Consider the following 26,505-nt stretch of genomic DNA (forward strand, 5'->3'; position numbering starts at 1 on the left):
GCTCGCTCATTCATGATCTGCCCCACTGGTGGGAAATCAGTTTCTGCAAAGTCTCACCTTCAAAATGTGCGTGGTCTTCTAAAGCTAGGACTGTTACTCTCTACACTGAAGCAAACAAGCATCTGTTGTGGTTTGACATCACCACCTCCTCTCCTGGAGGCTGCTTCTCTCGTGGCTGTAGGGAACATTTATTTACCTGTGCCTTCTGCTGTTTACAGTCCAGCTGTTAAAATCTGTTGTTATAGACACTTTAATAAATTTCTTGATATCCTGAATCATCTGAGACTGAAACTTCTGTATGGAGGTCAAGAGAAATTTGCCTAAACCAAAAAAAAGAAATGGTAGCCTAATTCATTGTCAGAGTGTCCTGCTGTGCTCAGTTTTTCAAGTTGTTTTTAATGTATGGTCTAGGGTATGTCTTTGCTGTCATGTAAATGAGTTATTGGTTCCAGGCACTACAGCAAAAATAGCTTTAATGTTTTACACTTGGCTGAGGAGCCAGTGCCCTTTTTCCAAGTTCCAGCCTAACCCTCCCCTGACAAAGCTTCATGCCATTCCCTTGGATCCTGTCATTGGTCACCAGAGAGATGGGTTCCTGGGCCTCCACTTCCCCTTCTGAGGAAGCCGTAGGTTGCTGTGAAGTCCCCTCCTCAGTCTCCTCTTCTCCAGGCTGAACAACCAAGTGACCGCAGTCGCTCTTCCTGTGGCTTTCTCTTGGCTCATTGCCATCTTCATAGCCATCCTTTGGACAGTCCTTAGTAGCTTTATATCTTTCTGATATTGTGGTACCCAAAACTGCACCTAGGACCTGAGGTGAGGCTACACCAGTGCAGAGCAGAGTGGGACAATCACAAACATATATTTCTCCTCTGTTGCTCCTAATGGAGCCTTTGTTCACTCCCCTATCTAAAGAATGTTTTCTTAAAAAAAACTTTTTGTGATAATGCAGTGGTTGAACTGCAGCTGGCAACTAAGCCCTACATGGCTGCTCACTCACTCCTGCCCACGAGGATGGTAGAGATAATTGAGATAGTAAAAGTGAGTAAACTCATGGATCAAGATAAAGACAGTTTAACAGGTATAGCAAAAGCTGCACATGCAAGTGAAGCAAAGCAAGATGAGGAATTCATTCACCACTTCACAGGGGCAGGCAGGTGTTCAGCCACACCCAGGAAGGCAGGGCTCTAGCACACAGTGTCTCGGGAAGACAAACATTATCACTCCTAACATCCTCCCCTTCCTCCTTTTCTGAGCTTTATAGAGCATGATGCCATGTGGTATGGAATATCCCTTGGGTAGGTTGGGGTCAGCTGTCCTGGCTGTGTCCTTTCCCATCTTCTTGTGCACCCCCAGCCTCCTCCTGTGTTATGATCACTTGTTTCCAGCACAAATCCAGAACATAGCTTCATAACAGCTACTGTGAAGAAAATTTAATTCTACCCCAGCCAAAATCAGCATAAACAAGTAGAAATTGGGGGGACAAAAAAATACCTTTATTAGAAGATCCCCTTCAAGTGACTGGCAGTTTACTTTGCTCAAGGCAACTGGAAGCTATTATGCAATGAGCTTTGATATGTGGTGAAAATTGAATTGACACCATCTTCCCTGTCTTGGCATCTGATAGTTGGCTTTTTTGACGTGCATCATTTGAAGAGTATGAATGTATCATTAGCAATGGGGTGGGGTGCTTCAGCATATAATTAGTAATAGTTACGGTACAGGCACTTTTGCCCACATCCTGCTGCCTTCTGTACTTTATAATGTGTGTCTGTACAGATCTTGGTCAGGGAACTGAAAGTGTTACAGGGTTAAAAAAACAAAATCTTTAATTGGGGTGTACTCTTAACTGTCTGTTTCCTTTGTTCAACAGTAACTGTTGAGGAAAATTGAGTATGAATTCATTGCATGAGTTTTTATCCTCAAGCAGAGAAAAAAGTGTTTTATTAAAAAATACAGTTGTTGTAGTTGGCACTTTACCCTCAGCGCTGTCTCTCACTATTTTATAGAGAGGTTGAGAATAGGTAAATTTCTAGGCTGTGTAGTCTTGCATAGGAATGACAAGGCAGGTCCTTTGTCCTGAATGGGAGTCGTTTAGAGAAGTAACCTGTGGTGTTGTTTCCTAAATTTCAGAAGGATTTTTGGGATGCTGAGATGGGCCTCTTTACCATGTTAGGAAAGATAACTGGGTAATATGAATAACTGGGTCACATTTTGGTGATGTCTGACACTAAGCTGTTATTATTATTACTATTTTAAAAGGTCTGCTGAAGGTTATCTCAGGTGTTCTTCAACTCGGCAACATAGTCTTCAAGAAGGAGCGTAACACAGACCAAGCCTCTATGCCAGACAATACAGGTAACCAATCTCCTGCCCCACACCAAAGAAAAGTGCAGCAAAAAAGCCTACAGGAAGTTCTTGCAAGTGGGAGAATGTATTGCAGTATGTATGGAATGCTGGAGCCCTGTTTTTCCACAGGGTGAATTATTTGTCAGAGGAGCTGGCGTGCCCCATACAAATACACAGTGTTCTGCCAGGCAGGCGTGTGTCTGCAGCCACCCACGGGCAGGAATGTGACACTGTTCCTGTGGCAGGGCTAGGCAGGAAGTACACACCATGAACAGATGAAAAGGATTACTCTACTGGAATATGTGGAGTGTGTGTTTTAAACGAGCTACAGTAATTGCTCCTTCAAACCTATGTTATCAGATTTTAAGGAATGTTTTTTGCTGCCTTTGTAGGTAGTCTGGTAATTGTAAGAGTAAGGTGATGGATAATTTTATGGTGGGTATAAAAGCATATGTGCATATTTTAACTGCACTGCCCATTGTTGAATGTCTAAATTATGTCATGTTTCACATGATAGAAGACTATTTGTTGGAAGACTTAAGTCTTAGATCTTCATTGTAGAGATACTGCAGAAGTGCAAATGTTGCTAATTTATCACTAAGTGGGGGGGTGGTGGGTTGGCTGTTATTATTTAAAATATGCTCTAAATGTCATTTTAAGGAGGAGAGTAAACCGTTTGGGTTTTGGATCTTGAATCTGAAATACAGAGTTGTCTGAAAGACTAATCAGTAGATGAAGACAGAGCAATTAGCTTGATTAAGAATCCATTATCTGATGTATTTTTAGATTGCTTACAGACAATGACCTTTCTAAAGCTTCTGTGTTACAATTTAGTTGTATGAGGCTGTTACTTCAAATATACTCTAGTGGCTTCTGGAGAAAGTCAGTAAACTGTGGCATGGGTTGCAAGAGGGTTTTTTTAGAGTGTGCTTTTTGTTAGGAAGGTATTTTGTCTCAGCAACCTGTTTTTCTTTTAATCTTTTTTGTAAGCTGTTTCTTGACTTTTCTAAAGACAGTTGTCAGAATGTTTTTCTTTTTCTCTTGCTTTCTGGAAGAAAAACAGAGTAATATGAATCTTTTTGTTTCCTCTTACCATCTCTAGCTGCTCAGAAGGTGTCTCACCTTTTGGGTATCAATGTGACAGATTTCACTAGAGGTATCCTGACTCCTCGCATCAAAGTTGGACGAGACTATGTCCAGAAAGCTCAGACCAAAGAACAGGTAGGCATTCTCAAAAAATGAATGAGTACTTTGGTCTCTAATCTTACTGCTGCACTGTCAATGAATGTATCAGAGGTTTCTGTAGTGTTTACTAACCATCTTTATGATTGCAATGTATGGCAAGCACACTCGAACTTTGTGCCATAATATATTGCTTCTAGCATAATATATTGCTTGTTCATGTAATCTGTATAAAGATAGAATTCACCCTGTCCCTTAGCACTTTTTCTCTTTTTAAAAAAAAGAAAGAGAACACAAGTCCCCTAATTTTGGTGAGCGGCTGTCCCTGGGGAGTTAGTACTTTCAATGTGGCATGCAAGGGTGACATTTTCAAGTTGGTGCAATACAGAAAGCACTATTTTTGAGTGGGTCAGCTACTAAGATAGAAGAATTTGCTGCTCTCTGTTAAAATTGATTGGAACTTTTGTAACATTCTTGACTGGTTGTGCTGTAAATGAAACCTGACCTAGGAGCTCGTGGCCTGTTTGAATGGAGCAAACCCCTGTGCTTACTCATTGCCTGGCTTCTTTATGAACACAGCATTATCCTCTAAATAAAGAAACATGGCCCTGTAACATGGAAGGGATTGGTAAGAGATTGAAGTCTGGAAAAAGTCAGAGGTTGCCTTTCCGTGCTGCTTGTCCCTTTTGGTGTTTAATTGCTTACTACATGTAGTATTTGTGTCAAACACGGGTAGGGTAGTGGCAGAGAGGGATTGGGCTTCATAAATCCAAAGTTACAAAAGAATTTAAGTTCATTTCCTTGGGCATATGAAATACTCCATGTTACTACAGTTTTGGGGAGTGACTGGGCATAGTTTTTCTTTCTTTAATACCAGCTCTTGTTTCCTCCAGCAGGTAGGATCCTGAAATTTGGTTTTGACACACTAATTTAGGGACAATTCTTTGCTCTTGTATATTGAATATCACTATGCCATCTACTTTTCATTTGGAATAAACTGAAATAAAGCTCGTTCAGTGAATTTCCTGGTGGAGAGAAAATGTCAGACTACAGTTGTGCTGCAAGATCCTGAAGCAGTGTAATCTGTGCCTTTCTTTGGTTTATAATGCAACTTTTGATGTTGATCTGTTTGCTGTTTAGGCTGATTTTGCCATTGAAGCACTGGCCAAAGCCACTTACGAGCGGATGTTCCGGTGGCTGGTTATGCGCATCAACAAGGCTTTGGATAAGACCAAGAGACAGGGTGCTTCCTTCATTGGAATCCTTGACATTGCTGGCTTTGAGATTTTTGAGGTAAGGAAATGTCAGGTCCTTGCACTCAGCACAGTTTTAATATGGAGCAAAGACTGCAGAGGGAAATAGCTTTACAACTGGGAAATAACACACTCTTGATAAGGATGTGAAGTCCACAAAAAGGGGAATCAGCATCAAGTCTCATTCAAGATAAGTGTAGGAGAGGAGGAGCTGAAGGAAAGTTGAGGGAGAGATGGGAGAGAAAGGAAATGTGAGCTCTCTCTCTAGATTACAGTGAACTGTTATGGGATTCTATTAAATAATTTTAGGATGTGGTTTGCATTATAATCTGAAGCAGCCACAGACTGCCATCAAAAAAGAAGTATGCTACCATTATCCCAGCAAGGCATCTCCTGTCAACCTGTGTTATGTTACACTGGGTCTAACTCATGAACAGCTACAGAATGAATTGCACCATTTATTCATGAAATAGAAAACTGAGACACAGAAAAGCTGGCGTTGGGGTTGGTTTTGTTTGTTTGTTCCTTTGTTTGTTGGGTTTGGGGGGTATTTTTTTCCCTCTCTCTCTTATTGGCATACCTTTGGCTTCACAGTTGCTGGATCTCCTGAAAAGAAGAGGAGAAGAAATAACTTAGTTAGGAATTATTAAATAGGGAGGAATTAGAACAGGACCACTTTCTTTAGAAACCGCATTATGATTTGTGCGGTCAAATGTAAAAATACACTGTGGGTTATTAACCTTGTCCTTACTGTTTGAAGAAATCTGGAAATTTTATAGAAATTTCCCTCACTTTCCTTGCTCTGATTCTATATGAGGATTAAAAAGGGACTTTCCAATCCACACACTTTTAGGAATTTGTCTTCAGGCTTCTGTTGCTGCTTCTTCCTATGAAGAGGACGTGCTGGCTCTGCATTTGTGAGAAAACCAGAGTCCTTTCTTGTCCCGGGTTAAGTAGTTGCAGTAACTCTTCTGCTGTTTACAGCTAAACATTCTTTTGCAAAGTCTGAGAACCAGTGTGTATGAACTTCCCTAGGGATTGCAGCAGTATGCAGTGGCACGTGACAGAACAGGCAGTTCATATCCAAGGGGGTTATTGACAGTGGACTGTCTGCCCCACTCTAGCTTAGATTCATGAACCACAGATACCATCTTTTGTGCTAATAGGATGCTAGGTGTGTCTTCACAAGCAATTGCTCAAACATCTTTCTGCTTTTTTCTTCATTAGCTGAACTCCTTTGAGCAGCTGTGTATTAACTACACAAATGAAAAGTTGCAGCAGCTCTTTAACCACACCATGTTCATTCTGGAGCAAGAGGAGTACCAGAGGGAGGGCATAGAGTGGAATTTCATTGACTTTGGCCTGGACCTGCAGCCCTGCATTGACCTCATAGAGAAGCCGGTAAGTTTGTTGTTTTACTGTCCAGCAGGAAATGGCTGCACTGATTTTGTCCTTTTGTCCATCATCTCTGGCCCTCTAGCTTTTGTTATGCTCTACCTACACTGTAATATGAATAGAAGCAGGAGTGAACAGTTTCTTCTTTGTATGAAAGTGTGTCACCAATAAGGCTGTTAGTATCAGTTCTTTAGGAAGCACTGCATGAAAATTGATCTAATTGGCCACTTCTCCCTCTCTATTGTCCTCACTTGTGTAGGTCTGCATGGTGCTAGATGTATGTGCAGCTTGCCATAAGTAATGTGAACTTCCTTACTTAACTACAGGTGTGATGAGAAGCTGTGAACTCTGTTGCTTTCATTTTGCTCTAATGAAACCTAAGAATTTACAAATTTCATAGCAGATGTTCCAATGGTAAGGACTAGTTTGTGAAACTTTCTGCTATGGCCTTTTGCATTTAGACACCTGAATATATTTAGACAACAGTATAATAGTATTTCTTCCAATAAAAAATCTTTTCCCAAAAAAAGCAACCTAGACAAATGTCACAGAAGAGAGTTTCTCATAAAAATGGTCAGAATTCAGATATGGATATTGAAGAACTATTAACAGTATATATTACAATGGAAGTAGTTTAACTGATATCACAAAAGAGGTAACTGTGATGTGGATCAGGCTCTTAGTGTTTTTTTTTTTTTCCTCTAGCCATCTAAAGGTGTTAATTTTTGTTGTAGTCATGTAGTTAATAATGTTTTGATGTTTTCCTTCTTTAAGGCTGGGCCTCCTGGTATACTGGCTCTGCTGGATGAAGAGTGCTGGTTCCCAAAAGCAACAGACAAAAGCTTTGTGGAAAAAGTTGTTCAAGAGCAAGGCACCCACCCCAAATTTCAGAAGCCAAAACAGCTGAAAGATAAAGCTGACTTCTGTATCATACACTATGCTGGCAAGGTAAAAAATTAATAACTAAAATGTGAAGGTTGGAATGATTAATTCATAATCATTACTTCTTAGAAATGACTACTTACTAAAATGGTTGCCTACGAGAAACCATCAGAAGATTTCATGAAAGTGTTCCATTGCAGAGGAGCTCACAGGGTCTAAGGAGGTCTAATTTGCCTGCAATTTTATCTATATTTATAGTTCAAGACATGTCAAACTGACAGCAATTAAAATTTGTTCTGTGTGACTTGGTGAGACTGGAGGTACTGCTCAGAGGAAACATGCATCAAGACTTCATCACCAAAAATGCTGATGCAGCTGTTTTTTGTGTCACACTCTGTATGGTACAAACTAGCATTGCAAATCCATTCCCTTTACTGACAGAACAGAGCATGCAGCTTTTTGTAAGGGTTGGAAATTCGTAGGTGTGCTTACTTAGAAGGCAAATCCAAGGATGGTTAGGTAATCTGTCGTTGTGCAAACCTTGGTGATTCTTTTCTAGACTGTGCCAGATATTGGGCTGCAGAAAATTGCCCATCCCAAGCTTCTTGATGTGTTTATCTTCTCCAGGTGGATTACAAGGCAGATGAATGGCTGATGAAGAACATGGATCCACTGAACGATAACATCGCCACTCTTCTGCACCAGTCGTCGGATAAGTTTGTGTCTGAGCTGTGGAAAGATGGTATGTAATTGACTTTATTTAATTTGTTTGCTCTTTTTTTGTGTGAAAGAGCTTGAGCATCAAAAGCCTGTGATGAGCTGTTTTCTTTTTTCCCCTGAAGACTAAGCCACCAAGATGAGCATTATCTGGAACATCCTTCCCTTAGATCATGGTATTTCATTAAAAGTTCACTGTAACTCAAGAGAAACGTTCATTTGCATCAACTTCTGTTAAACTTGCTGCATATATAGCAATTCTGTCTCAAAGTGAGGAACAGTGGGATAAAATATCAATGCACCATTATGAGCCAGCAGCTTGTATAGCTGCAACACTCAAGATGTGAAGTGGAATCTGTTTTCAATCCTGCAACTAAGTGTGCCCTTTCTGCAGTGTTGTTCAGTATTTTACTCTATCTTCTCTGGGTTTTATCTGGTTTTGAGTCTTACTGTTACTGTCACTTTCTGTGGTAGGTTTTCTTTGACGTCTCTGTCTGTTGCAGAGATGCAGAAGGTTCAGAGAGCCTATTTCTATCAACACTTTCCTATTCTTCATCTAGAACCAGGTGACTGAGAAACTCAGCTGTCGTGTCATGTGTGTGATGCATCCTAGAGCCATGCAAGAAATGCTTCCGTTAACTTCTCTTTGTCCCTTTGTCATACCTGCCTGTCTTTCTTGTTCATTTCCTCTGCTTTGTGCTAGTAGTTCCTCACGGACTTTGAAACAAAAGTAAAACTCACCTTGAAAGTGGATACAAAAATAGAGACATATTCAGGTGCTTAAAGTTACTCTTGCACAACCTGAGTCAGAACAAATCCCTGTCGACTGTTTGAATGTAGAGCTAGCACAGCTGTATTTCTTGCAAGATATGGAAGGAAGATTTCTGAGACTGCATAGAAACTGCATTCGTTTTAGTACTGGGATTTCACTTCAGCAGCTGATAATTTAAGAGAGGGTTTGGCAAAGGAACTCGTTCTGGATGAAAAATGGCCATCAGCAAGTTGTGCCTAACAAGGCCTTTGCTGTGTGAGACTACTTTTGGGCTTAAATTGTCAACTGACCACAGCTTATCAGTTTTCATTTATTGTTCTTAGATGGATCTTCTTTTGCAAGTGACTGTCCTTTTCACTATCCTGAAGTACATTGCAGGGCTCAAGACAGAGTATTGGCATAGCCACAATCTGGGATGCACTTCTGTGGACTTCCCTGTGATGTCATCTAGTAACATAGCCTTCTTTTCTTTCTGATAAGACAACCTTGACCCTATTCCTACAGCTGCTCTAGAAGTGAACAGTTTTTAGCTAATATTAGCTGTAAATGAGAATACTCTTTCTAGATTATTCTTTTGTAGGGTATCTCTTAGCAGCTGCATTTTTTAAAATCAGAAGGCAGTTGAGCACAAGCTGGTGAATTTTCTGAGGTGAAGATTGGGAGCCTGAGTTATAGACATCAGCCAACCACTAAAGGTGGTGAAGAGGAGCTTGAAGCCCTTAATAAAAGTGTATTAGAAGTGTGGAAATTTCTAGTGATACCGTTGGGTTTTGCTGGATGGGTGAATTTTTATCTCTATGTAGAAAAGCAATGGGAAGAGGTAAAACTTCAGTTTATTCTTGCCCTTGCTACTATCTAGCTGACTAGCTAGATCTAGCTGACTTCTGTTGAGGGGAAAAATAAAAAAGGTGTGGTGTCCATCCATCAAGGTGATAGTTTCATCAATGCTTGGATGTCACTGTGGCATAGTGGGGAAACTTGGGGCGGGGAGTTCTGACTTGCTCCTAGTGCTGTTGTTTATGTCTGTGCCATGGAATACTTGTACTCCAAAAACAGCTCAAGCAGTGGTATACTGAGGTTTGGGTTTTGTTGTGCCTTTTACTGTGCTTGTTCAGTTGACAAGTAGATATGACATTTCTAATCATTGGTTATGACAGTCCTGCCTGTAATGCAAGAGTGAAGCTGGGCTTTTTCTCTATCTGTGGCCCCTCCTGGATCAGAGTTAACTAATAGTTGACTCTGCTGGGCTAGCAGCTAGAGCTCTTGTTATTTTTCATTCTAAGCTAAGCAAGTAGAAGCGTCTGAAACTCACTTCTAGATTGCTCTTCCAGTGCTGCCATCCAGGGCATCAGTAGAATGTTTGGGATTAAGTTTGACTCCATCACTCAAACTTCCTGTAGTGAGCTGATGCTTTCTTTTCCTTCCTGCTCCTATCCCTGCACAAATTTTGTACAGGAGTCGACATCTGTGTAGAGATGAAGCAAAAAGGATCCTGCAGCTCCTCTCATTTATCCTGTTCTACCCAGATGTTCTTTGTATGTCCCAGTGGTTTCTTTGTTTGTGGGAGAGTTTTAATGCTCTTTCCTGTGCTCTCTCTAGTGGACCGTATTGTTGGGCTGGATCAGGTAGCTGGTATGTCAGATACAGCATTGCCAGGGGCCTTCAAAACCAGGAAGGGAATGTTCCGGACAGTGGGACAGCTCTACAAAGAACAGCTGGCTAAACTGATGGCTACCTTGAGGAACACCAACCCCAACTTTGTCCGTTGCATTATCCCCAACCACGAGAAAAAGGTAAAGACAGCTTATAACAGCACAGCCCATGCATTCTTACATGGGCTTCCTGGGGCGTGTGGCTGGGTTGATGGCTTTTGTCAGGTTCTGCAAGAGATCTGGAAGAGGCCCTGTTTTCTCAGGGTATTTTTTAAGGTTATCTTAAAAAACTCTATGCTTACTAAAATTTTGGAGACTGATCTTTGCAGTTCTTAAGGTGGCATAAAAGCTTTCCATTGCTTCTAACTGGAAAAGAGAGAACTGGCTCCTTAACAAGAAAGAGGGAGAGGTAAGGGGGTAAGCCCTTTTTGTAAAAGCTTTATGGTATTCATAAAATATACATTTTCCTCACTAGGCTGGAAAACTGGACCCCCACTTGGTCCTTGACCAGCTTCGCTGTAATGGAGTGCTGGAGGGAATCCGTATTTGTCGTCAAGGTTTCCCCAACAGAGTTGTATTCCAGGAATTCAGACAAAGGTGAGCCCTAGAAAAGAATCTGAAGCAGTCTTTGGCCTGGCAAAGTTGAGACATAAGTACAAAAGTGGAAGTCTTTATTGCAACTAGATTGAAAAATTGGCCAAGACAACACATCTGTACCTTGGTTTTCCCTGGCATAAAACCTCCCAAAAGCGTTTTTGGTTTCTCCAGTAAGGATGTACTTAAGGTGAGGCATAGAGGACCCTGTCTAAGGCTGCTGCTTCATTCTCTGCTGTCTAGAGGGGCACTGTTGTTTGAAAAACTGTTGAACTCACAGTGGCATAGGAATACATACCGATTTCTTTTGTTGTTTTCAAATACACTTGTGTGACTAGTCTGATGCTTTTTCGTTTTCAGATATGAAATCTTAACTCCAAATGCAATTCCCAAAGGATTTATGGATGGAAAGCAGGCTTGCGTGCTGATGGTAAAACATCCCAGAAACTCTACTTGAATAGAATAAGCTTTATGGGTGTGGTTTAAAAGTTGGAGTTGTGCATGCTAAAAATAACTTGTACTCACAGACTAAAATTCCCAAGTCAAATGTTTTGTCTGAGAGAAGGGTGCAAAAAGCTTCCTCTTGGCTTCATGGATGGAGGCTTTTGTCTGGCATGAGATTCAATAATCCTAGGCAAGAGGTCCTTTCTGTTTCCACAGATGCATACTTTGAGATGCCAGCAGTATGCACAGAATCAAAATGCTTAGAAGCATTAATGCTATCTTTAGCACATGCTTCAAGTATGAGCTTCAGTAAACTTTTTGTAATGGCCTGCTGCTGACAAATGCTTTCAGCAAAGGCTCCAATTAGTTTTGTGGAATTGCCTGCTTCAAAGGGAAAGCTTTGGCTCTAGCTTGATGATTAGGCTTGAATTGAGCTTGGTCGTAAGGGATTCCCACTTTTCTGTCTTACAGGAGTATAGCTGACTCTTCCTAGCTTATCTAATATAAACATTGGCAGCAAATCTGTGAAAGGAAGGTTGGGTTGGGATGTCTTTTTTGGACAAAGATAGGATTGAGAAAAAGTAAATGGGGAGGATCAAGACGTGTTTCTTCTAGAAAAGGAAGAGGGCTCTTGGGACTAGACATGCATTCCTCACAGCATCCTTGTATTCTGAATACTTGATGTGATACCTCTACTAAATTATGCTTTCTGTCATATTTTCTGCCTCTGATTACCTCCATTTGATGCTGTGCTTGGCTGAGCTTCAGCTGCTCTAATTGGGATAGGCCAGGAATTTATTGGGAGTTGATAACTTTGGTTTGCCTGAGTGGTGCATTGTAGAGAAGGGCTGTCTTAGAGCCATGAGCCACAGATGTGTTTTGCAATGTTTCACATGAAACAGTCTTTGCAGGACATGAATTCTTCTCTCTTTCTTTTTAGATCAAAGCATTGGAGCTGGATTCCAACCTTTACAGAATTGGACAGAGTAAAGTGTTTTTCAGAGCTGGAGTCCTTGCTCATCTTGAAGAAGAGAGAGACCTGAAGATCACAGATGTCATTATTGGATTCCAAGCATGTTGCAGAGGCTACCTGGCCAGAAAGTAAGTACAGTGATTTTTGAAGTCATAATCATGTATTTCATCATAAACATGTATTTCTCCCATTCAAGCACAAGTTTATTTTCAAAAAAATGAAATAATTACATCTAGAATTTTTTTTTCCAGAAAGGTCATGATTTATTTATTGTATAAAACAGTTAATGGCCTTTTAGGGTTTTTCTCATCTCTGTAATGCCAGACTTCTGGCACCTGCAAGAATCTCTGTGTGCTGTATCCCAGAAACTACCTGAGCAGTAAAGCCTGTTCTTCTCTGTAAGAATGCTATGCAGCAGATCAAGTTTTTGACAGAAGTGCTATGAAGGTGCAAATGGACAAGTCTTAGTATGGTACTGATGCAGGAGATGTAGGTTTCTCTTAAGCTATCAGGTAGGGCTGCAATTGATACAGTTCTAAGATCAAAAGTAGTACCTGTCAGTTTGGAGGGAAAATACACCTCTGCTTCAGATCCCCCTTCTTGGAAGTGAAGACAGTAAAGCTTTTCAGAGTAGAAGACATGAGGGAAATTTTGTTAAAATAGGAAATTGGATTAAGGAAAAAAGAGCCACTCTTACCTGAGCAGAAAAAAAAAATGAAAATCAAGAGAAAGTTCACTGGAAACTGCTAGTTTTTTGGGAGGAAACCTTCTGAAGAAAAAACACCGAAGTATCTAAGAAAAGGCTTGATGGTGTGAATTGTGTGCTGTTCTGGGTTCCTTTGTCTTATCTCCACTTGCTTTGCAGAGCCTTTGCCAAGCGCCAGCAGCAGCTGACAGCTATGAAAGTGCTTCAGAGAAACTGTGCTGCCTATCTGAAACTGCGGAACTGGCAGTGGTGGAGGCTGTTCACCAAGGTAAGAGTTTTCCCTTTGCAATCCCCCTGCAATGAACTAAGACATCTTCAACTAGATCAGTTTGCTCAAAGCCCCATCCAACCTGACCTTGAATGTTTTCAGGAATAGGGCATCTGTCCACCACCTCTCTGGAAAACCTGTCCTAGTGTTTCACCACCTTTATTGTAAAAAAAATTCTCCCTTTATCAAATCTGAATCTGCTCTTTGTTAGCTTAAAACCATTACCTTTTTGTCACAACAAGCCTTCCTAACAAGTTTGGCCCCCTCTGTTTTGTGAACCCCCTTTTAGATACTGACAGGTGCTCTGAGGTCTCCCTGAAGCCTTCTCTTCTCCAGGCTGAACAGCTCCAGCTCTCTCAGCCTGTCTTCATAGGAGAGGTGCTCCAGCCCTCTGATCATTTTTGTGACCCTCTGGACCCACTCAAACAAGTCCATATCTTTCCTGGGCTGAGAACCCCAGACCTGGATGCAGCCCTCCAGGTGGGGACTCACCAGAGAAGAGGGACAGAATCCTCCTCTGTATTTAACCCAGACAGTTCTTTGATCACCAAACACTCCACCCATCAAGTCTGTATCTCTTCAGTTTAAAGAGAAAGATCTTGGGGTACCATGCCAAAAACCTTACAGAAGTCCCCTTATATGATGTTGACTTACCTATGAATTTCCCCATTGTATGGCAGCTTTTTTATTCTCTCACAATTACTACTTAACCCTTGGGGGTCTGGAATTTACTGAAACCTTTTCTGATGCATCCCATCCTGGAGGAGAATAAATGGACTGGCAGAAAGTGTGCTATTGGCAGAGTAGGTGATATGTAGTTCTGTATAATTCCCCCAGTGTTTCCCCCCTCACCTACCCCCAACAAAACAGTTGATTGGTCCTTCAAATAAGAAACTTACCTAAAATGTCATTTTAGTCAATGCTTCTCTCAAGTACAAGAGCATTTCTTCATGTTTTTGTTATTCCTTATACACATCTCATTCCCTTGGTTTCCCTTTCAGGTGAAGCCCCTTCTGCAAGTGAGCAGACAGGAGGAGGAGATGATGGCCAAGGAGGAAGAACTAATAAAGGTCAAGGAGAAGCAGCTGGCTGCAGAAAATAGACTGAGTGAGATGGAGACCTTCCAGGCCCAGGTCAGTTTTGCAAATATGATGTGTAAAAATTTTTCTCTCTGCCTGTCCAACTGCTTGAGAGCACCTCCTTTGCTTTCTTGTTCTGATGGACAAACTGAGGGATACCAAATTGCTGGAACATGATTTGGCTGCCTTTGTTCATTTTCCTTTGCCCTTCTTACAGCTCATTTCCTGCAGCAGGTCTTTTTGTACAGTGACTACCTATTGCTCTTGTGTAGCCATTATAGGGAAAAAATTCTCCTTTGGCCGAGTGTTACAGCAGGCTGGTTGAATTCAGTCTTGTCATTAATGGAATCCTTTTTGTTGGGAACATAGAAGGTGGGAGCAGGGCTGGTTTTTTCCCATAGAGCTGATAATTATTTGTTACTTTTGTAAGTGGAAATAGACAATATCCGTACTTCAAATGGATATGGTCTTGAGAAATTTGTGAGTAATTTGTGGTTGCGGCTCCTGATTTGTGAAGGAGAACACACTTAAAACCATGTTTTGATAGTTAGCTTTTGGTTAACAGCAGGACACTGCTGCAATGTTTAAAACTAACTGTGGAACAGAGGAGCACAGAACTTCACTTAACGCACATTGCTAAGTGCTTTGCTAAATTGGAGCTTGTCTTATTTCTGGCTTTGCATCCAATGTAGCTAATGGCAGAGAAGATGCAGCTGCAGGAACAGTTGCAAGCAGAAACCGAACTGTGTGCTGAAGCTGAGGAGATAAGGGCTCGCCTGACAGCCAAGAAACAAGAGCTGGAGGAGATATGTCATGATCTGGAAGCAAGGGTGGAGGAAGAGGAAGAACGGTGTCAGCATCTGCAGGCTGAAAAGAAGAAAATGCAGCAGAACATCCAGGTAATGCCTTAAGAATGCTGTCTCTTGTCAGTAAAAAGGATAGTGAGGATGGAGTGGGTCTTTTGCCTGAGCTTGGAGGGAAATGAAAGAGAGAAAGCGGGGGGAGAAAGAGGCATGGGAAAATCCATCTCTGGAAACAGCAATAGAACACAGCAGTTCTGCTGCTGAGCCTGAGGCATTCAGTCAGTCGTCTGGAATGGGTTGTTCCATTCTTGAAGGTGATGGCCACTTCTCAAACAATTAGACAAGTCTTTGCTTTGTTTTAGGAATGGTAGTATTCTTTGCAAAATAGCATTGTTTATTCTGCTCAAAAATGTGTTGGTTGGCATGCAGTATGTTGCATGAAGTCATGGCAGAGATGTCAGTCTAGGACCTACTGATAATACCCTGAAGGAAGGGTGAAGAAACCTTCCATTCTAGTATTGCTACTGTGCTGTTCCATGGATTAGTGAGCAGCACTGACAAATACCTTACTTTTCTTTGGGTGTTGTGAAGGAGCTAGAGGAGCAGCTTGAGGAAGAGGAAAGTGCAAGGCAGAAGCTGCAGCTAGAAAAAGTGACCACAGAGGCCAAATTGAAGAAATTGGAAGAAGATGTGCTAGTTCTGGAAGATCAGAATCTCAAATTGGCTAAGGTAAGAACCCCCCACATCATGTTCCACATGCTAAAGATGCACTGGTGTTTCTCTTGGAGAAAACCAGTACAGGCTCACCTTTTCCCTATTACAGGAAAACTTACTAATTAATTCAGTCTTGTCTTTGGAATTCTGACCTGAATTTTTGAAAGTAACTGCCTGCCTGTATTCTCAACAGTCAGTATTGTCTGATATTTAAATAACTTTCACTAAATAATGATCCATGAGCAAACATCTTCTGATGCACTGTTTTGCCAATCAGTATCAAGTTATTTTATAAACAGACTTCCCTTTCAGTTTTCAAAGGGGTATCATATCTTTCATTTTAATTCAACTTTAAATTTATTTGAATTCTGTTTGTGATCCTGAAAGGATTTCTTTCTTTGAGGTTCCTTGTAGCAGGAGTAGGCACTCATGACATTGACATTTCTAAGTAGTCAGATCTGGAAAAATACCCTGTAATTCCAGCAACTCTTTTGATTCCACTTTCTCAATTCTGCAGGAAAAGAAACTCTTGGAAGACAGAATGTCTGAATTTACAACAAATCTGACAGAGGAAGAGGAAAAATCTAAGAGTTTAGCCAAACTGAAGAATAAGCATGAGGCCATGATCACTGACCTTGAAGGTGTTTTTGGTTTTTATTTTTTGGGGTTTTTTTTTGTTTTTTTAAAGATAGATCCTGTGGAGACCTTGCCCAATTAGTTTTAGGTGGTTTCTTGTTAAAATTTGTTGAACTTCAGTTTCATTTCTGAAAGCATTTTAGTCCTCACAAGTTTCTGAAGGGTTAAAAATTAGTCTATAGTGTGTGAGCTATTGATCAGTTTGATAGAGCTGTGCTCTTGTCTGGCTGAAGGTTATGTGCCTTGTCAGCTGAGCCCTTGATCTAAATAAAAATCCTCTCCAAAGCAGCCAGGCCAATGGAGAAGAGAGGCTGGTTCTCTTTCTTCTCCTGTTGTGGAAGTGTTTCCACATTTCTACTTCCAGCAGCATCAATCTGTCAGGGTTAGTGCTGTTTCTGATAGCCTGTTTGCACAAGTTCTTCAGAGTTCTAGAATGATATTCTTCTGGAGACTGCCTGTTTAGTTTCAGTAAAGGGAGAGCATACCTTGTGTTCAGCACCCCTAAATGGGTGCTTACGCCTGCGTGGTGTGAGGCTGGCATTGTGTTTGCATTGTTACAGTGAGAGTGGGAAACGGAGGTTTGGCTGTAAGGTGAGGGGAAGGGAAATTGCCCAGGTATATTTTAAGGGCAAAATAGAGTAGATGCCTGTATAGGTCCTGACAAAATAATGCAGTCCAGCTACAGTTTGGACAGTTGTGTTATCAGGAGAGAAAGTATTGCTTAAATAGGTCTATTTTTCTGTGCTTGTACATTGTTCTGAGTGTGTAACTTCATGTGTCCCCATCTCCATCAGAACGCCTGCGACGCGAAGAAAAACAGAGGCAAGAGTTGGAAAAGACTCGTCGGAAGCTTGAAGGAGACTCCACTGATCTGCATGACCAGATTGCTGAACTGCAGGCTCAGATTGCAGAACTCAAAATGCAGCTGGCCAAGAAGGAAGAGGAGCTGCAGGCAGCCTTAGCTAGGTGAGACCCTCACCTGGTTGGGAAGTATTTCTTCTCTTGTGTCACTTGGAATAGGGTGAATAGGGATAAATGCAATCTGTAGATGTTGTATTTTAGCCTGTGGACTGTCCATGTCCTTGGCATTAGAGTTCTTGAGCTGCTGGTCACTGCCACATTCTCTGTCCAGAATAGACTATGGATGCAATAGGCACTGCATGCATTTGGCTGGAGTAGTAATCCTTAAGCTGTGATTAAAAAGCAGTGGCAGCACACTGGAGTCCCTCTGGTAGTTGCTGTATTCTACTCAGTAAAGTGTCAGATTTCCATTGTAAAATGGTGCTTTCTCTTCTGCTTTCTTCTGTTGTCAGTCCCTCTCTGTCCCCTTGTTTAAGAGCTTAGGATTTGTAGATGGTATGTGGATCGAAGTCTGAATATAACATTGTAGAGCTGATCAATACCAGCTTTTCTTGATTATTTTTGGTAGGACAGGTTGTGTTAATTTGTGTGTGGTTTAAGTCTGCTCTGACCAGAACCTTATGTTGAACACAGAGTGGAAGAAGAGGCAGCACAGAAGAACATGGCCCTGAAGAAGATCAGGGAACTCGAATCCCAGATCACTGAGCTGCAGGAAGACCTGGAGTCAGAGAGAGCATTCAGGAACAAAGCTGAAAAACAGAAGCGGGATCTCGGAGAAGAGCTGGAGGCATTGAAAACAGAGCTAGAAGACACACTGGATTCTACAGCTGCTCAGCAGGAGCTGAGGTAACTCCAGTGTGGGGCTGTGTTATCTTTATTTGGGTTTGGTTTTGGCTGTTTTTAATAATTCTGCTGTATTCAGTCTCTTACCATAGCAAGTCTTTGCGTTTATCACTGGTTAGTGGCCTCAGTGACTACAGAAGGAGGAGGTGGTGTGCAAGCCGTAGTCAGGGCTGTATTACCTCACCTGATGTCAGAAAGTTGATTTGCTCCCTAACCAAAGTATTAGTGGTTCCCCTTAAATATTGGTACTTTCAGGCTGTTGCTTCTTAGGCAGAAATAATGCTACTGGCTTGCACTCAAGAAGGATGCAGTGCTAAGTGCTACCTTTGAAAAGTATCTTTGTAGCCTAAACAGACCTTGGCATTTTCATGCATTAGAGGTGCTGTTGGTGGATATGCCCCTCTGTTTGATTCCCTCCTTGGCGTCTAAATGGAATTTGTGAATTTTGCAGGTCAAAGAGAGAACAAGAAGTAACGGTTTTGAAGAAGACCCTTGAAGATGAGGCAAAGACTCATGAGGCTCAAATCCAAGAGATGAGGCAGAAACATTCCCAAGCTATTGAAGAGCTGGCAGAGCAGTTAGAGCAAACTAAACGGGTATGTGGAGTAGAAAGCACAGGGCCAAAGCAGTCAACCTGAAATGACAGTGCAGAAGAGCACAAAGTGTTCATGATACTCATGCATGTGTTATTCTTACCTTGGTAGATACTTAGTCTCCATGAAGCATATATAAAGCTGTTCTAAATAGTGCCATTCATTCTTTTTTCTCCTGTTAGGCATGTTAGACTTCACATCCAAGACATTCTTCTCACTGCTAGCAGTTGTTAGCTTGTACAGCCTCTAATTTGGAAATCTGATGGTGCAGGACTTTGTTCTGTATTGTTGCCTTCTCTGATAGTTAGATTGTCTCCTGATAATCAGTGACAGGCTGTTCATTTTTTTTTTTTCTGAGTAAGCAGTCTGCAACTTACTGCTAAACATACAGCATTAGCTTGCTTGTTGGAAAAACATGTACTCACTGGATCTGCCATATGTCAAGTCTGAGGGGTTTTGTTGTCTTTTCTTTTCCTCTTCAGGTGAAAGCAAATCTTGAAAAAGCAAAACAAGCTCTAGAAAGTGAGAAGGTTGAACTGTCCAATGAGGTGAAGGCTCTTCTGCAGGGCAAAGGCGATGCTGAGCACAAGCGGAAAAAAGTGGATGCTCAGCTCCAGGAGCTGCAGGTGAAATTTACAGAAGGTGAAAGAGTGAAGACTGAACTGGCTGAGAGGGTTAACAAACTGCAGGTGAGTGGCATGGATTTTGCTTAGCTTCAGCCCAGGGCTCAAGAGAAAAGGTGGTAGGGTGGTGTCTCCCCGCGACTAGTCTAAAAATTCTGTTCCTCCTGAGGATAATGTTCCTAAAAACAGCAAATCCATCATTTGCTTCCCATGGGCTATGCCAACTCCTTAACTTGTTGCCCGACCAGGATATTTGGATTGATGTTACTTATTTGAGCAGCCCTGAGAAGGTGAAATAACCTGTTGCTGTTGGAGTTTGAGTTTTGTAAGACTCAAGGAGTCAGAGTGTCTGTGCCCCCTGAAGACAGGCAGTGGTTTGCACAGCACAGGTCTGTGAGCACTCAGCTGCTGGAGCACCTGGAGTGGCACACACAGACTGGTGGTTGTGTAACTCTTGTGGGAGACAGTGTCTGGAAGTTTTGTCACATGGTTGATGGCACGGTTGGTGGGAATTTATGGGTTTCTTCAAAGGAGCAGCAAATGCCTTAGAGTCACATGAAACATTGTCTTTGGCCTTCTCCTTTATGGAGGGTCGTCATTAAAAGTCCAACACTACTAGCATATGCACAACCTTTTGAAGCATGAAAATGTAATTTTGAGACTCTAGATATAATCCTGAAGCAGATAGTATAAAATAGAAGAGAGTGAGTTTAATAAAAAATTTTACAATTGCTTACCAGGCTAAAATCTCATATAGGCCTTAACCCAAACTGACCAAAATCAGAAGGCTGTTGCAATAGAGGTGATCTGAAATAAAAATCTCATTTCAGCTTCTCATATTTAATTCCTGGGACTGTGGAAATGATGTGTTCATTCCTTGAAAGATTATACACATGTCCTCCTGTTGAGAGATGCCTCTGTTTTCAGTTTTAGGTCTATAGCTGCTCACCTCTTCCTGCCTTTGTTTTTGCTGATGCGTCCAGTAACTGATACTCTGATCTCTCCTTCAGGTCGAGTTGGACAATGTCACAGGTCTTCTGAACCAGTCTGACAGTAAATCAATCAAATTAGCAAAGGATTTCTCTGCTCTAGAATCACAGCTTCAGGATACACAGGTGAGAGCTTTGGAAACCGAGGCAACTGTGTGTCTGTTATGCATTGCTAAAGGGAGAAATCACTCTGGATGCCATTAAGTACTGATTATACAACAATTCAAAGGATTGGATCTGTTCTTTGGTTTGGTTTTTTTTTTTTTTTTTTTGCTAAGGGGTTTAAACTGCATGGCACTGAGAGCATTTCTACAGAAAAAAGCTGGTTGTCTTCCTTTTGCTCCTTCAGCCTGTGGAACATATGTGACTTTCCCTGTCTTGGGCTTAGAAGTTCTCCTCTATCACTTTTCCATCTGAGACCACTTAAGTGCTTCAGCTGACTGCAGTGCTTGTTTGAAGTTCTTGTTTGAGATCTTAATAGTCAATTGTTTGACAGGGTGTCTGTGTGTCTGTGCACATGTGTGTGATTTCCAGTAAATTTGTCAAATTAAGCAGAAAGTTTTATTTCCCAGTGGATGTTGGGGAAGTGATAGATTCAAATAATTTTGCATTTTTTTCAGGAATTAAATTATCCTTACTTTGGGAAAAACATGCATTTACAGTTAGCAGAATATGACTCTTAAGGTCAAGCATGGAGTGCTAAGAGGGTTGGAAGGGAAAGGAAGAGCACATCAATAATAAGTAGCCTTGGACTGTCATTGATGTTCTGTCTACTTACTAGTCTTTAAAAAACAGGCTCAAAGACAGGACACAATACAAAAATTCTGCACTAGGTTTGAAGATTGGTTAATCTTTACAGATCCTTCAGCTCAAGCACTGACAGCATAAGTCAGTCAATACTGTTGTGCCCTAAGCTGGTTATTGACCAGTGCTGTACAGTTCTGCTGAGACCAGCGTTACTTTTAACCCTGCAAGAGCACTTGGGTCTGTTGTGTGTTCCTTTGGTACTGGAAAGTGAGAGACACACATGGCAGAGTACAGTCATGCTGTTGTTGGGAAAGGTCTGAATACTTTCTGTGCTGCTTGGAGGACTTGAGAAAGGACTGTGGAAAAGCTTGTGTGGTGAGGCCTTGAAAAAGGCTTGTGTGCCAAGGAGTGTACTTTAATGATTAGACTGTAGGAGAGAATAGGACCCTTCTGAATATTTTGTTTCTATACTGACTCACTGAAAGGCAGTTATTTAAATTCTGTCTTCAGTTGTCTTATCTGTGAAATTAGTTGCATGCTTAAACTCAACTTCAGAAGCACTCCTGGAGAGAGTGGATGAGGATTGTGAGCCTTTAAATCCAACAAGTGGTGCTGAATTCCACTGGGGTGTTTGCTTTATAGGAGCTGCTGCAGGAGGAGACTCGCCTCAAACTGAGCCTCAGCACTAAGCTGAAGCAAATGGAAGATGAGAAGAATGCTTTCAAGGAGCAACTGGAAGAAGAGGAGGAGGCAAAGAGAAACCTGGAGAAACAGATCACTATTCTTCAGCAACAGGTACAGAGTCTGCATCCCATAAACCAGTGATTTTAGAGAGGAAGGAGAAGCACAGGTCTGTCTTGAGAGAAGTAAAATTTGAATGCAGAATGCAGAATTGACTTCTAGTAACACAACCTTTCCTGACCAGGGTGATTTTGTTGATTTGGGTGAGAGAAGAAATGAGGTGGTCTCTGATGATAATCATGAACTGCTTGTAGATTTCTATCCAGGAATTCCTTTGGGAGTTCAGTCATACAGTATTATCTGAACAGGGAGTAGTACCTTCAGACACTCTTACTTGAAAATCCTAAACTTCTGGTGCTGGTAAACTGCACAGAACATTTTCTGCGGCTTCATGTGCAATCCTGTTCCTTTAGGCAATAGATGCAAAGAAGAAGATGGATGATGGTCTGGGCTGCCTTGAGTCAGCAGAGGAAGCCAGGAAGAAGCTGCAGAAGGACTTGGAGGGCTTGAGCCAGCGATATGAGGAGAAGATAGCTGCATATGACAAGCTGGAAAAAACAAAGACCCGCCTGCAGCAAGAGCTGGATGACCTCGCTGTGGACTTGGACCATCAGCGGCAGATCGTCTCCAACCTAGAGAAGAAGCAGAAGAAGTTTGATCAGGTATGACTTCAGTCATAAGCAGTCAGTAGGTACATCTTATTGACAGGTCTGCTTTAAGAATACCTAAGCAATACTGCTTGGAGAATGCATATTTATTTCTGAACTAAGGCAGAGCACGTAGAGTGGAGGAAAAACGCTTTGATAGAAGTGAATTAATTTTGTTCTATGAATAGGAAGTTAAGCAGTGTTCCTTTTCCCAAAGGAGATAACATTTATATAAAAACCAAGATTGAGTTTGAAGTGTCATTTGCAAATCACCTCAGAGAAGGTTGAGAATAATAGGTTGGAGGCCTAGGAAATCAGGGGTTTGTTTACTTGGGGTCAGCACAGTTGTTAGAGATGGGATGGCGCGCTTCATTCTCTGAAGCTGCATTTTCTTGATTCCTTTTATCCATGGAAGAGCACTGATTAAGAAGGCCCTGATAAAAAGATGCATGTTTACCTTGTTAGCAAATGGTCAGTAATTTCTCAGAATACCTGTGCTGTGCTCTTGTAGCTGTTGGCAGAGGAGAAGACCATCTCTGCCAAGTATGCCGAGGAACGGGACCGCGCTGAGGCCGAGGCCCGGGAGAAGGAGACCAAGGCCCTGTCCCTGGCCAGAGCCCTGGAAGAAGCCATAGAGGAGAAGGCTGAGATGGAACGAATGAATAAGCAGTTCCGTGCAGAGATGGAAGATCTCATGAGCTCAAAGGATGATGTTGGGAAAAGTGTAAGTATTCCGTTGAAGTGTCCCCTCAGGAAATGCCACACAGTCGATACTGTTACTTCTGTACTGCAGAAAGTGGATGCCAGTGGTAACACAGAGGAACGTTGTAGAGAGTGCTGGATACATTGTGAGTTTGTGAATGTTATGTTTGTATTATATCAGTAAGTGGTAAAGGTGTGTTGGAAATGACCCAAATGAGGCACTGGCAAAGCTGAAAATTACCTGGTATCCTTGTGGCAGAGATTAAAGTATAGTGTGAACCTGATATGTAAAATACAGTAATTAACCAGGCAGTGGAAGACATTACCTCCAATATTTCAAAAAAAAGAAATGTTGTGTTAATTAAGGAAAATAATAAATTCGTAGGCTAAGAAGTATTTTCTTGATTTCTGTCAGAACCAGAGGTATCCAGCTCTGGTAAGTCAGGACTTCACTAAGTCAGGACTGGGCTGACAAATGCTTTTCTTTCTCCCCATCACCACCCACACAGCCAGAACTAACAGTAATTGTGGTTCAGACTGGCAGCGTGCATCCACCCTAATACAAGGGACAGGTGCAGTGTTCTTGTATCCAGTCTGATGTGAGTGGCTGTTCTTAGCCTTTCTTTCTGTTATTGTCTGCACTCTCTGCAGAAGCCTCACGTGTGGTACTGTTGTAGGTCCATGAGCTGGAGAAAGCTAAGCGAGCCCTGGAGCAGCAGGTGGAGGAGATGAAGACACAGCTGGAAGAGCTGGAGGATGAACTGCAGGCCACAGAGGATGCCAAACTGCGGCTAGAAGTGAACCAACAGGCTATGAAGGCACAGTTTGACCGGGACCTCCAGGGCCGTGATGAACAGAATGAAGAGAAGAAGAAACAGCTGATCAGACAAGTAAGAACTGCTCCGTAAATTCTCAATGCGTTCACAAAGGCACTTGTGTCCAGAGATGGTCAGGCAGACAGGGCCAATCCAAAGATTGTTGTTAGTGTTAATACCTCAGGCAATATTGCAAAGCTGTGACAGACTTCCTTCCTTGTGTGCATGATTGTTCCAATAGTCTTTGTCTGTCATAGGAACCCGTGGGGCTTTATTAGTGAGGAATGTCAGCCCCATCCCCCTGCCAGGGAGAATGAAGACAAGTCACATGCTTGCACTTACACAGCCTTTGAAAGGGGAATTTGAGAAGTGGGTGCTGGGAAAGGAAGGAGCTGAAATGCTGATGCCTCTGCTGCTCCACACAGGTTCGGGAGATGGAGGCAGAACTGGAGGATGAACGAAAGCAGCGCTCCATGGCTGTGGCTGCCAGGAAGAAGCTCGAGATGGACCTGAAGGATTTGGAAAGCCATATAGACACTGCTAACAAGAACCGTGAAGAAGCCATCAAGCAGCTGCGCAAACTGCAGGTGAAGTGTTGCAGCTGTTTCAGCTGTCAGGGCAGAGTTTTTACCCAGGGAGACAGGATGCAAGATTTCACCTTGCCAGAACATTGCATCAGTGTCAAGAGCAGCAGAATCTTGCAGCAGTTCACTGTGAAAGATTTTTTGGCAATCTCAAGCATCCTTCTAATCCCAATCTGCCTGTTTAACTCCCTGGGAGACAAGCTGTAGGCAAAGTCCACTCTAGTGCTTGCTTCAAGGTCCTTGTTTTTGGAAAGGATTACAGAGCTGCAAAGCTAGAGGACCTTAAATAACATTTAGGCCTACTCCTGCCCCAAGATGGCTCTGTTGTGCTTTTTCAATTCCTGTCTGACCTGTTCTCAGGAAAAACGAAATCTTCCCTAGACTGTTCATGCCATTGCTTCACTAGAAAGCTCCCTATACCTTCCCTTCCCCTCTCCATTTATCTGACAAAACTTTTTTTCTACAAAAAGCAATCCTGTTTGCTTCCATTGATATTTTTACATGTAACTTGTGAAATGCAAAAAGGATGATTCCTTTTGTTTTTACAGCAACCTTTGTGGTTGCTGAAGAGTAATGAATCCTTATTTCTGTTTTCCATCCATGTTTCCCACAAGACAAACAAACCACATCTCTTAGTATGAGCTCTCTGAAATTCGTCCCTTTCTATTCTCTGTTTTCAGGCACAAATGAAGGATTACATGCGGGAACTGGAGGACACGCGTACTTCCAGAGAAGAGATCTTGGCACAGGCCAAAGAAAACGAGAAGAAGCTGAAAAGCATGGAGGCAGAGATGATCCAGTTGCAGGAGGTAATGGAATATGCATGAAAATCAAGAGTTGGTTTGTTTTCTTTGGCCAAGAACTATGTGTAGCAGTCTAAGCTGGAGTGTTTATTTCCTTTCTTTTGCACTTTTTGCTCTGCTCAAATATGAGGTCCAATTCAAAATGCAGACTTTGGCCCTTTCCTGACAGCTGTGATAGGAGTGTGTAAAGCCAAGGAAGCTGTGGGGTGGACAGGGCCATGTCATAGAATTAGCTTTGGATCATGCTGGAGACCATACCAGCCATTACCAGTAACTCCTTTTTCCTGTGCTGCATTAATTGCTAGCTTCCTATTGGATCAGTGTCCGTCTCGTTTTCATTCCAGGAACTTGCAGCTGCTGAGCGTGCCAAGCGCCAAGCCCAGCAAGAGAGGGATGAGCTGGCTGATGAGATTGCCAACAACAGTGGTAAAGGGTGAGCAATGTTCCCCGTTTGAGGGAGGAGGAGCTGCTGTGAGAAAATGCTTCTTGGCCTGTTTTTTTTACATAGACTGCAGCACACACTGTATCCCCTGTGGTCCCTAAAGACTGAGCTAATTTTGTGTACAAGTTGCGAGTTTTCCCCAAGGCATTGATGCCATCAGTGCTGCATTAATGCTCTCTTGACTCTGTGTCCTGTAGAGCACTGGCCATGGAGGAGAAGAGGCGCCTGGAGGCACGGATAGCTCAGCTGGAGGAGGAGTTAGAAGAAGAACAGGGCAACACAGAAATAATCAATGACCGGCTCAAGAAGGCAAATCTTCAGGTACCTGTTCAGGCTGCAGCAGCCCATGGGGGTGTCTGTGAATTGTCCAGTTGAGCTCTGAGTAATGCCAGCAGCTGCCTTGTGTACAGTGCAGGGCCTCGGAAGGCCATAGGTGTGAGCAAGATTAAACCACCAAAAGTACTGAAAATAGCAGCCAGAATTATATTAACTCACTGGTTTTGACCATTTAAAATCATTGGGTAGCTGGAACAATCTCCCAAGTTTATTTTAAACCAAACCAACCCCCTCCCAGTCCTTTTTTCTGTACTAAGGGATATTGAGAAAGATGATCTGTGGCATGCTGCTCCAACTTGACATGCTGAAAAGTGCCACAATGTGTTCGGAAAATTACTTTTCTGCCAGTTCTATGCTGTTTCA

The 26,505-nt window shown here is 42.2% G+C and overlaps 1 protein-coding gene across 1 annotated transcript in view; it reads left to right on the plus strand.

Annotated features, from left to right (window-relative positions):
• MYH9 (myosin heavy chain 9) overlaps window positions 1-26,505 on the plus strand; it is a 70,335-nt gene that overhangs the window by 40,247 nt on the left and 3,583 nt on the right. Inside the window, exons 10-37 of the mRNA XM_084206496.1 lie at window positions 2,260-2,355; window positions 3,449-3,567; window positions 4,669-4,821; window positions 6,009-6,182; window positions 6,951-7,124; window positions 7,686-7,800; window positions 10,147-10,340; window positions 10,675-10,796; window positions 11,154-11,223; window positions 12,178-12,338; window positions 13,076-13,184; window positions 14,186-14,317; window positions 14,956-15,162; window positions 15,658-15,795; window positions 16,298-16,421; window positions 17,211-17,382; window positions 17,911-18,123; window positions 18,572-18,716; window positions 19,196-19,402; window positions 20,347-20,451; window positions 21,715-21,867; window positions 22,227-22,475; window positions 22,972-23,184; window positions 23,840-24,052; window positions 24,403-24,564; window positions 25,242-25,370; window positions 25,709-25,797; window positions 26,004-26,127. Coding sequence (XP_084062622.1) covers window positions 2,260-2,355; window positions 3,449-3,567; window positions 4,669-4,821; window positions 6,009-6,182; window positions 6,951-7,124; window positions 7,686-7,800; window positions 10,147-10,340; window positions 10,675-10,796; window positions 11,154-11,223; window positions 12,178-12,338; window positions 13,076-13,184; window positions 14,186-14,317; window positions 14,956-15,162; window positions 15,658-15,795; window positions 16,298-16,421; window positions 17,211-17,382; window positions 17,911-18,123; window positions 18,572-18,716; window positions 19,196-19,402; window positions 20,347-20,451; window positions 21,715-21,867; window positions 22,227-22,475; window positions 22,972-23,184; window positions 23,840-24,052; window positions 24,403-24,564; window positions 25,242-25,370; window positions 25,709-25,797; window positions 26,004-26,127 — 4,262 coding nt within the window. The remainder of the gene's footprint in view (window positions 1-2,259; window positions 2,356-3,448; window positions 3,568-4,668; window positions 4,822-6,008; window positions 6,183-6,950; window positions 7,125-7,685; window positions 7,801-10,146; window positions 10,341-10,674; window positions 10,797-11,153; window positions 11,224-12,177; window positions 12,339-13,075; window positions 13,185-14,185; window positions 14,318-14,955; window positions 15,163-15,657; window positions 15,796-16,297; window positions 16,422-17,210; window positions 17,383-17,910; window positions 18,124-18,571; window positions 18,717-19,195; window positions 19,403-20,346; window positions 20,452-21,714; window positions 21,868-22,226; window positions 22,476-22,971; window positions 23,185-23,839; window positions 24,053-24,402; window positions 24,565-25,241; window positions 25,371-25,708; window positions 25,798-26,003; window positions 26,128-26,505) is intronic.

Source organism: Fringilla coelebs, assembly GCF_963513975.1.
Source record: "Fringilla coelebs genome assembly, chromosome: 5".
NCBI lineage: Eukaryota > Metazoa > Chordata > Aves > Passeriformes > Fringillidae > Fringilla > Fringilla coelebs.